The 11,249-nt window shown below is 36.8% G+C and overlaps 1 protein-coding gene across 5 annotated transcripts; it reads left to right on the top strand.

Annotated features, from left to right (window-relative positions):
• Positions 1–573: 573 nt before the first annotated feature.
• LOC103973784 (uncharacterized) lies at positions 574–3,723 on the top strand. 5 transcript variants are annotated; one of them, XM_018821579.2, is made up of 3 exons: positions 574–887; positions 1,538–3,249; positions 3,325–3,723. In XM_018821579.2, exons 2-3 carry the CDS (start codon positions 1,731–1,733, stop codon positions 3,408–3,410), a joined length of 1,605 nt encoding a protein of 534 aa, XP_018677124.2. In that variant the 5' UTR covers positions 574–887; positions 1,538–1,730; the 3' UTR covers positions 3,411–3,723. The 5 variants fall into 5 exon arrangements, with proteins under 5 accessions (XP_018677124.2, XP_018677123.2, XP_009386717.2 ...); XM_018821578.2 differs by adding an exon at positions 1,023–1,174 and having other exon boundaries at positions 1,538–3,723; XM_009388442.3 differs by adding an exon at positions 1,023–1,174 and having other exon boundaries at positions 1,509–3,723.
• The last annotated feature ends 7,526 nt before the right edge of the window (positions 3,724–11,249 follow it).

The raw sequence follows: 11,249 nt of genomic DNA, 5'->3' as shown, positions 1-11,249 counted from the left end.
TAATTATAAATTTTATATCAAGTTTTTTATGATGTCATTACACGATTACACTCATTAAGTCATTAGGGATATACATCAATTTTTAAAATTTAAAAATAAAATTATAATTTTTTCATATTATAAATTATTTTTTAAAAAACAAAAATTATCAATTCGAATTGAAACCGAAACCGGCTCCGATTTCGATTCCAAAATCGGAGCTTATCGGTTCGATTTCGATTTTAAGGTTTTATCAAATGGAAGCCGACGATTTTGGAATCTAAATGGATGGTTCGGAAAACCGTGATCAGATCTACTTATATTCGAGATCATGTAGAAGAAGACTGGCTTCGGCCATAATAGGGGTTCGAATACTGCCCGAATGGATCAGAACAAGCCTCAGTTTGAGTTCATCTCCTCGTGCTGATCGAGCTACGCCAACATGTAAACAGTATCCACAAATTACTGTAACGTCAGAATCGACCTGGTAGCATCTAATGCTGCCTTTAATGCACGCCACACATCCCATCTTAATTTAATGTTTGCTACTTGCTGAGTTTAATTCAATTAATAATGGTGTGGATTCCGCGACGTGTTTGACTCGCCTGGAGATAGTGGTCGCTCTTCCCAGCGATCGCAGTCGTCCACTCGCCAGACGACGTCAAGCCATGAACCTTCCATGCCCCAGCGATCGGCATCGTAGATCCAAAGTCGCCGCGACTTGTGGAGAAGCGAGCTGAGAGTCGGACGCGTATCGTAAATCGACTTGACCAGCGAGAATCTCTGCGAAGAAAGAAATCCGCCGTTCCCTGCTCTCTTCCGCCCGATACTACAACTACTACTCTCTCTCTCCCTGGGCAAGCGCTGATCTTGTCGGCCATCGTCCTACTGCCCATCTCGCGACTCAGGTGTGACTGCTAACCTTTTTCCAATGAATCTTATTCCTGGAAAGCAGAAAAAAGAATCGATGACTTTGGAGTGGATCTCTGATTCCTGATCTTGAGGAGTTTTGATGCCCCTTGTGCTTTGTACTATCCTTGCAGTGTGATTTGGGGGTCTGCTCGAATTAGGGTTTTTATTTTGTGCTCGGTTGGATTTCTGGCTCGATTTGAAAGTCGCATGATTTAGCATCTAATTGTGGTCTTTTACTCTCTTAAAACATCATTTACGGGGAGGAAATTGGAAAGAAGGAAAGGTAAGTAAAAGACTATGCAGATGTGATGCATGGTGGTTAAGGATAGTAGACTGAGTAAGACTTAGTTTGACTCCATCACACGTTCTTGTTTCAATTTCTTTTTACTAATAGAGCCATCTGCTCTTGCTAAAATGATGGAAAACACCATGAAAATTCTTTGCTTTTTAGTGGCATGAATGAACATCACTTGAACTTGTTCTTATCTATGGCCAATTTAATCTACTATGTATTTGCTCTAACGTTGACATCTATGATTTTATAAAATATTATAGTTCATATTGTTACAGGAAAAAATCAGTTCACTGCTGTTTTGATTTTTAAATTTTAATCTCAGGCATCTGACCTATATTTGAACCTATTCAGTGATGTTCAACCTTGTGTCTATCTTATCTGTATCCTGTTGAAGACTTCAGTTGAGCTTCTACTACAGAGGAGTAAACAGCAGTGTTATACTTAATATTAGCAATACATGATCATTTTATGTGCATCTCAGCTCTTAAGTGTCTTCCTATAAGTTGAAAGTCTCATTAAGTGTGGATTCTAGCTACAAAAGAAAATGGAACCAAATGGCAATAAAGGTTTTGCAGATGAGATTCAAGAGGGACTAGGGTCAGTCAGATCACCAAATGACAAAGATCAGATTTCTTTTCACATTCAATCATCTCAGGTTGAAATTGTTGATGAGGAAAAAAATCAAAGTAAGTTCCTGGGTTTCGTAAGAACTATTCCTCGTGGAGCTAGGTTTATGAAACTTGGCCCTTCTCCTTCTGCCAAATTTCGTCAGCTTGCATATGAACGAGATGAGCTCTCACGTGCAATTCATTCTGAGCACAGTCCCCGTGAACGTTTCCATATGCCTTTGGTCAGGAAAATTGATTGGGTTTCCTTGTGGTTAATGTGCAAAGAATGGATAAGAAATCCCATGAACATGGCGCTTTTTCTCTGGATTACTTGTGTTGCTATATCTGGTGCTATCCTATTCATGGTTATGACAGGAATGTTGAATAAAGCTTTACCAAGTAAATCTCAAAGAGACACCTGGTTTGAAGTTAACAACCAGATTTTGAATGCACTATTCACTCTAATGTGTCTCTATCAACATCCAAAGAGGTTCTATCATCTTGTGCTTTTGTGTCGATGGGAACCAAAAGACATTCTGGCGCTCAGAAAAATTTATTGCAAGAATGGCACCTATAAGCCTAATGAATGGATGCATATGATGGTTGTGGTTATTCTTCTCCATCTGAATTGTTTTGCACAGTATGCCTTGTGTGGCCTCAATCTGGGGTACCGCAGGTCCCAGCGACCGGCAATTGGAGTTGGCTTGTGCATCTCTGTAGCTATCGCTGCACCAGCGTTTGCCAGTGTGTATAAAATTCTTAGCCCTCTTGGGAAGGATTATGAAACTGAAATTGATCAGGAAGCGGGTAAGGCTATTTCCACTGATGATTCAAAACCAAAAACCATGCGGATAAAATCACTTGAAAAGAGATATTCTTTTGTCGCAAGGGAGGGCCAAAGCTTTCCAGCGTCTAGACCGAAATGGATAGGTGGTTTATTCGATCTCTGGGATGATATTTCTCTTGCCTACCTTTCAGTATTCTGCAGCTGTTGTGTTTTTGGCTGGAACATGGAGAGGCTTGGATTCGGCAACATGTATGTTCATATTATGACTTTTCTTCTATTTTGCCTGGCTCCCTTCTTTATCTTCAACTTGGCTGCCATCAATCTTAATAATGAAGCAGTTAGAGAGGCACTTGGAATTTCAGGCATTCTGCTTTGCTTCTTTGGTTTACTCTATGGTGGCTTCTGGAGGATCCAGATGAGGAAGAAGTTTAATCTTCCCGCGCATACATTTTGCTGCGGTCAGCCATCAGTAACCGACTGTTTTCAATGGCTTGTCTGTTGCTCATGTTCTCTTGCGCAGGAGGTTAGGACGGCAGATCACTATGATATGATGGAGGACAAGTTATGTGAGAAGCAAACGGATGGTGGTGGCCAGCTTGTATCGGCTTCACCGTGTCGTGAAGAAGGCACTCCTCTGTTCGCATCAACCCCAAGCTCTCCCTACCAAGGTCAGTCCAGTCCATCACTTTTCAGATTGGAATACAAATCAAGTCCGATAAGATCTTCGGCTGGGCAATCTCCAGGCACGCATTTGCCCATTGTTGCAGAAGATTCGTCCACGACTCATAAGGGGAACACAATGAGTCCACCAATTCCACCTGCCATATGAAAAGAAGATTAATATTACACTATAGCTTGCTGAGAATGGCACCTGCGATTGTGGATGTACCAGAGACAAAACTTGTGTGTTCTGCACATCTTTCATCAATTTTTCTATTTTTGTACTTGTCATAAATAACCGTCTTCCCCTAGATGTCCTCTGGAGAAATATTCTTTCCTAGTGATGAAACAGAGAAACTTCATTAGTTTTCATCTACAGGAATGATGGTTTTCGTTGTTGCTTCAGACTATGGATGACATTTGTCTTGGAAAATTTTGTATAATGAACAAGTAAAAGAAGGGATATGTGATGCGTGTCTTTATATGTAGATCAACTTCATAGTTCTTTGCTTATTTAATCACTGATTTTTTATTTTTTATGAAAAGATAAATGATGAGAATGAGAATTTAACTTCGGACCATATGGTTAATATAGTTAAATTAACTGATATCCTCAAATTTTATTATGGGATGAAGTCAAATCTTTAGTTCCTGATGAGTGAGTAGTATACCACCCAAGTTTAAATTTATCGGATGATCTTTTAATCTTTGGTAAGTGATTTTAATACATGATCATTAGATTTATGTTTTAGTTAAAACTTTGAGAATGTGGTCTTAAACCCACTATCTCTTCATAATAAAATTTGTGAGAAGAGAGGATCTCCTATGTCTATGATTAATGGATGTCTGAAATAATTATTTGAAACAAATAAAAATCATTATGTGGTTGAAATAATTAACAATTGACAAGGTGTTTGGTTCATCAATAATTTGATTTTGGAGGACTTAAATGATTTTGGTTTGGTTAATTAGTTCGGATCAAATTAAACTGATTTTAACTTTAAAAATATTAATCCGATTGAGTTCATAATCTTAAGCCATTAATTGATTAATTAAATCAATACAATTTGAATGCACTAATTTTACAAATGACATGAGCTCAGTTTTATAAATCTTATCATATTAGCCCAATTGGATTAAGATTTTGGCTCGATTCAATTGAACTGAACCAGTTAATTGAACTGGTTTATTTAAAAAATATATATATTTTTAAATTATTTAAAATTATAAATCAATTAGTTAGTTAATTAAGCTAGATTGATCTATCTTATGGCATATGAATATATTATCTTGTAAAATCAATAATGAATAGTCAAACTAGTTCGAAGGTAAGGATAACCCTCTATCAACCTATTTTTATATGGTCTAACACACTATCTTTTTATATGGTCTAACAGATCATTTAATCTTTTATGATTTTTTAGATTCAGAATCTTTTAACCAAAAATTTATTATTTAATCTTCATTGATAACTTGTTCTTGGCTTTTAGGGACTAACCTCAAGTTTTGTTCTTATAGTCTAAAGATCCTACACACTTTCAATAATCTCACAAACCTAAGAACTAACCTTGACAAATCTAACATCTACTTCTCAAAACACAATATTTGCTCTGCCTTAGATATTAAGAAGGGTGTTTGGCTATTTAAATACCTCAATACCTATCTATCCTAACCGAAGATAGATTGAGTTGACACTTTCAGCATGCACAAATTGAGAAATCTCTAAGTAATATCCAAGGTTAATACAAAGGTTCTCTCTGCCCAGCAGAAAAAACAATGCTCATCATATCATTAACTCTATGCCCACTTACTCTTGGATCTCCAATAAAATATTGAATATGATCTCCCCCGATTTCTTCTAGAATGACAACTCCAATCGGATAAGGACTTTATCATACTCGAGAAGGATATTTATATCAAAAGAATCATACTAATCCTTAAGAGGATTATCTTTAGGTTAAGATTTTTACTTCTATGTATGACTTATTAGAGCCTTAGGATAATCGCCCATAGAACATCTAAGACTATCTGTTTCATCTTTAGCCTTAAACATTAAAAGAGAGTTTTAGAATGCTTATTAGCATTGGATCCTCTATTCTGTGTTCCATGTTGGGAAGACTCTGACTGACAATACCTCGTTCTCTAACGGGCACACCTTTGATATATTGGCTCTATGCAATAATGTTCTTTAGTGATTGATTTTTTTATTTATTTATTGTTGGAAAGAGGTGGCTGATCTTTTTATGGATGGCTCTTACATCACTATCAATTCTATTTCATATTAATATAGGATCCGAATTATTTATCTCTCTATAGCCCAATGATTATAGATGAGTCTAGATACTTAGCACACAGCCCATTTGGAAGTACCATAGTAAGATAGCACCTATTCTTATTGCTCCTCAAGTTAAACTTTTTATTTAGAAGTTTCTTTAGTGCCATCTTCCAAACTCTTCTTGGCTTTTAAATATCATTCATAGTCAAAAGATTACTATTTTTTTAGGATCGAGTCGACACTAAGAAGGCGAGGGTGAATTAGTACATACGTAAAATTACATCAAGTCGAAAAACATCATACGATAAAATCGTATCAAAAAGTATTTAACTTTAAAAACATTCGTAAGAGTGTGCAGCTAAAGTAATGAGAAAGTAAAGCAGTTGCAAAGTAAATAATTGACAGCGAATAAAGAAAGCACACCAATTTATAATGGTTCGGTCATCGTAACTTACATTCACTACTGATTTCTCTTTCATCGAGGCCACCGATATCTACTAACGGTCTTCCTTTAATGAGCAAGAACTAACTACTTTTATAACTCTATTTTCCTTTTGACAGGCTCAGAAGAAAATCTTTATATCCTCACTCACTCCTTTTAGTATTGGGCGGTAATACTGATTTTTGAGATATTGGTGGTACTACCGTTAGTATTAGGCGGTAATACCGCCTGACATTCTAACATTAGGCGGTATCATTGCCCAGTCTGGTGGTACTACCACCTAACACACTAACACTAGGTGGTACCACCACCCAGTCTGGCAACACCACCGCTTGACATAATCTAGGATACTATGTTTGGGCGGTACCACCGCACAGACCTCCTGGGAGACCGAGCCTCAAGCAATTCCACCGCCAGCTCCGGTAGTGCCACCACTTGACATGGCTTTGGGTCACTGAATGAGCTTTTCTCTTAGCCCAAAATAGCCCTACTTTGGGCCTAGTTTGCCCCTAATTGAGTTGGCATGGTGACACTTGGTTACATTTGAAACTAACTCAATTAACCCTCTAAATTACTTCGATTTGGACAAATTATTATGAGCAAGAGTACTAAGTTGTCCGGTATGTTATTGGTTCATCTAGCGCTTCATTCGAACCTTCGACACATCATCCTCTCTAGTGGCGTATTGCCCAATCGGTATGTTGACCTCCGCAACACCTAAACTCCTTGGCGCAATGTCCGATCCTTTTGGCCCGATGCCCAAATTCATGACACGAAGCCTTCTACCGACACATCGACCTTCCTCCGGTCTGACGTCTAATCTTCTAACATGGTCCATTCCGGCCCAACTTCTGATTCTACTACTTTAATCGATTTATCTTCTATGATCGAAGCTAATCTTGTATAACTTAAGTACACATTAGATCATAACTTTATCAATTGGTTTCATCATCAAAATTCGAGATTCAACAATCTACCCCTTTTTTATTATGACAACCAATTGATGATGGAATTTAACTAAACTTCTCCTATCAATATACCATATTGATGGAATTTTTGAATTCATAGAATTATAAGTATTTTACCATTGCATGCATCATGAATATTGAAAGAATCAATTAATCATATCATGCATGCAACATAAAATCAACAAATACATCATCATCATATCTTCTCCTCTTTTGTCATCAACAAATAGGAAAAGTACAACTAGCAATTTTTGAGATAATTTCAAATCATTGCATAATTTCAAGTTTTTTAAATATCATTACATATATCATCACTTTAGAACATGCAAACTAGCAAATTTTAGATATATGAAAGTTAGCAACAAAAGGGAGAAGTGCATGATTATCATTATAACTTATACATCATCATCATATCTTCTCCCACTTTGTCATCAACAAAAAGGAGAAGTGTAACTAGTAATTTTTGAGATATAATTTCAAATCATTGCATAATTTCATGTTTTTGAAACATCATTGCATATATCATCACTTCAGATGTGAAAGTTAGCAATATTTGCTTCTACTTGAAATGTGCAAACTAGTAATTTTCTTTTGAGATGTATAAGTATGTAAGTTTTACTTCTTGAGATGGGAAAGATAGCACTTTTGCTTGAGATTACAAGTAAGCAATTTTTTCTTCCTTTTGTAATATATAAGCTAGCAATCTTTACTTTACTTTTAAGATGAGTAAGCTAGCAAGTTTTGCTTTCCTAGAGCTAGCAATTCTTTCTCCCCCTTTCTCATTGTCAAAAAGAGGGGAATAATGATATAATAGTATAATTCATTTCCCTTTACATCAATTTTCAAATCAGGATAACAAGATAAATTAATTTGGTGATGAGATATACTTTATGAATATAAGGGAGTAATAAGACAACTTTCAAGTTATGAATCAAATATAAAAAAATCAAGAGAAAAGCTATGATTCATTTGGATAAGTATGATAAGACCCTAAAGTCTTATCATAAAAGAAGGAAGAGAAAGTGATGATCACTTCGAGGGGATCAGCCTCCTTGGTCACTTCGACGGGATCGGCCTCTTAGGGTTTGTCAAAAGACTAAATAGTAATTTTCATAGATAACCGAAAAGAAACAGTTACATCCCTATTTATAGAGTTCCAACTTCAACAGACTTAATAAATACGTAGAAAATAAAAGGTAAGCACAGAAAATAAAAGGAAAATAAAAGGATCATAACAATTCCACCGCCTTCAATTTAGCCTTATTCTTAAGGCTGAAGTTGGCCCATCGCACTAACACTTCATTTACAGGATGTCTACGGTACATTGCAACTTGTCAATCAAGTATGGCTTGTGGTTGCACTTGAACTTCCCCAGTAGTAGAAGTGTTTGGCAAATGGTGCTGCACTATCACATCTTCACCCATCTTCCTCTTAAGGCATGAAATATGAAAGACTAGATGTATTTTAGAGCTAGTAGGCAACTGGTCTAATGCATTATAATACCTTATAAGGCCCAAAAAACCGAGGAGACAACTTCATGGAAGATCGGACCTTTATGGAAGTTTGCTTGTAGGGTTGAAGACGAAGGAAAACCAATCACCCATAGTAAATTCTCATTCACTTCGGTGTTTATCAGCTTGTTGTTTTATTTATGCTTGTGCGACTATTAGATTATCCTTTAAAAGCTGAATAATCTTATTTCTATCCATCAATTCCTTATCCACTTGATCAACTTTAGAAAAACTAGGTATATATTTTGAAATTATAAGCGGGGGTTGACCATAAACTACTTCAAATAGAGTCATTTTAATAGAAGAATGGTAAGAGGTATTATACCACCACTCCGCCCAGGGAAGCCATTTAATCTATTCCTTTAGCTTGTCGCTAGCAAAGCATCAAAGGTAATTTTCTAGGTACCTATTTACCACTTCAGTTTGCCCATCTGTTTGTGGATGATAAACAGTGCTCATATTCAGTTGAGTGCTACCCTGTAAATGAAAAAGTTCTATCCAGAAGGTGCTAGTAATGAAATATGCAGAAAATAAAAGACAACTTCATGGCTGAAGTTGTCTTATCCTCAAGGCTTAATAAATATGCAGACTTAATAAATACGTAGAAAATAAAAGGTAAGCACAGAAAATAAAAGGAAAATAAAAGGATCATAACAATTCTGCCCCCTTCAATTTAGCGTTGTCCTCAAGGCTGAAGTTGGCCTATCGCACTAACACTTCAGTTGCAGGATGTCTACGGTACATTATAACTTATCGATCAAGTATGGCTTGTGATTGCACTTCAACTTTCCCAGTAGTAGAAGTGTCTGGCAAATGGTGCTGCACTATCACATCTTCACCCATCTTCCTCTTAAGGCATGAAATATGAAAGACTAGATGTATTTTAGAGCTAGCAGGCAAATCCAAGCGGTAGGCAACTGGTCCAATGCATTCTAATACCTTATAAGGCCCAAAAAACCAAGGAGACAACTTCATGGAAGATCATACCTTTATGGAAGTTTGCTTGTAGGGTTGAAGTCGAAGGAAAACCAATCACCCATAGTAAATTCTCATTCACTTCGGTGTTTATCAGCTTGTTGTTTCATTTATGCTTGTGCGACTATGAGATTATCCTTTAAAAGCTGAATAATATTGTTTCGATCCATCAATTCCTTATCCACTTGATCAACTTTAGAAGAACTGAGTATATATTTTGTAATTGTAGGCGGGGGTTGACCATAAACTGCTTCAAATGGAGTCATTTTAATAGAATAATGGTAAGAGGTATTATACCACCACTCTGCCCAGGGAAGCTATTTAATCTATTCCTTCAGCTTGTCGCTAGCAAAGCATCAAAGGTAATTTTCTAGGCACCTATTTACCACTTCAGTTTGCCCATCTATTTGTGGATGATAAGCAGTGCTCATATTCAGTTGAGTACTACCCTGTAAACGGAAAAGTTCTATCCAGAAGGAGCTAGTAAAAACCTTGTCTCTATCACTAACAATGGAACGGGGACTCCCATGCAGTTTAGCTATGTTTTCCACAAAAATATGAGCAACACTTGTAGTAGTATAAGGATGTCGTAAAGCACAGAAATGAGCATACGTTGTAAGCCTATCCACGACTACAAATATAGTACTTTTTTCTTGAGATGGTGGGAGTCCGTTAGTGAAATCCATAGATATGTCGGTCCAAGTACCATCAGGAATAGGGAGGGGCTGTAGTAAGTCTAGGGTGGCTACTGTCTCACTTTTGTGACACTAGCAAACATCACATTCTGCAACAAATTTTTTAATAAAATTTTTCATACCTTTCCAGTAAAAAAGTTGTCAAACTCGCTTATAAGTGCAGAGAAATCTCGAGTGACCAGCAATTAGTGATGAATGAAACTCCTTCAGAATTATCGTTTGGAAAGAAGAATGTGGGGCAACCACTATTTGGCCTTTATAGCGCAAGTCCATCGAATCCCAACTATAATTTGGGACAAACCCTAGGGCTTCTTATAATTTTTTTATGATATTTTGGATCTCAAGATTATCTGACCATTCCCTTCTGATAACTTCTAAAGTCTCGCAAATAGGAATAGAAACAACTACTAGTTCAGCTTATTCTGGAAGGCGTGAGAGGGCATTTGTTACTAAATTCGCGCTCCCCTTTTTATAAACGATCTCATAATCGAATCTCAGTAGCTTTGTGACCCATTTCTGTTGCTCTAAAGAAGAAATATTTTACTCTAGAAAATATTTGAGGCTTTTGTGATCAGTGCATATTTGAAACCGCCGGCCAATTAGGTGTTAGGATCAAGAGCACTAAGAGGGAGGGGGTGAATTAGTGCAGCGGAAAAACTTTCGACGATTAAAATGGTGTTCGTACGATAAAAGCGATTTCGGTAGAAAAGTTGATTCGTAAATCTCTTTAACTTGTAATCAAGCGAGATGTAGTTAAAGGAAATCTATGAAGGCAATTTGTAGTTATGATGAAAGTTAAAATGTAAGCGCAAACTGAAATATGATGTTCGTACGATAAAACTGATTAACGTCTAAACGTCGATTCGGAAAATACTGAACTTTAAAACACTATCGTAAATGTGCAGAAGGCAGTAAGCTATTGAGGAGGTTTGCAGTAAGGATAAGATGCTCAAAGTAAATGTAAACCAAGATTTAGAGTGGTTCGGTCAATCTTGACCTACATCCACTTTTGGCTTCCTCCACCGACGAGGTCACCGACGTCTACTAGAGGCCTTCCTTCAATAGGCGAAGGCCAACCACCCTTTTACAGTTTCACTCCTTTTGACGGGCTTAGGAGACAACCCTTACAGAATTTTCTCTCC

This window comes from Musa acuminata, chromosome BXJ2-10, assembly GCF_036884655.1.
Source record: "Musa acuminata AAA Group cultivar baxijiao chromosome BXJ2-10, Cavendish_Baxijiao_AAA, whole genome shotgun sequence".
Lineage (NCBI taxonomy): Eukaryota > Viridiplantae > Streptophyta > Magnoliopsida > Zingiberales > Musaceae > Musa > Musa acuminata.
The sequence above is the reverse complement of the archived record's forward strand: the minus strand, read 5'-3'. Positions and strand labels throughout refer to the sequence as shown.

What these genes read in the sequence shown, in the direction of transcription:
- LOC103973784 (XM_009388443.3), top strand. Translation starts at nt 1,731, where the DNA reads ATGGAACCAAATGGCAATAAAGGTTTTGCAGATGAGATTCAAGAGGGA.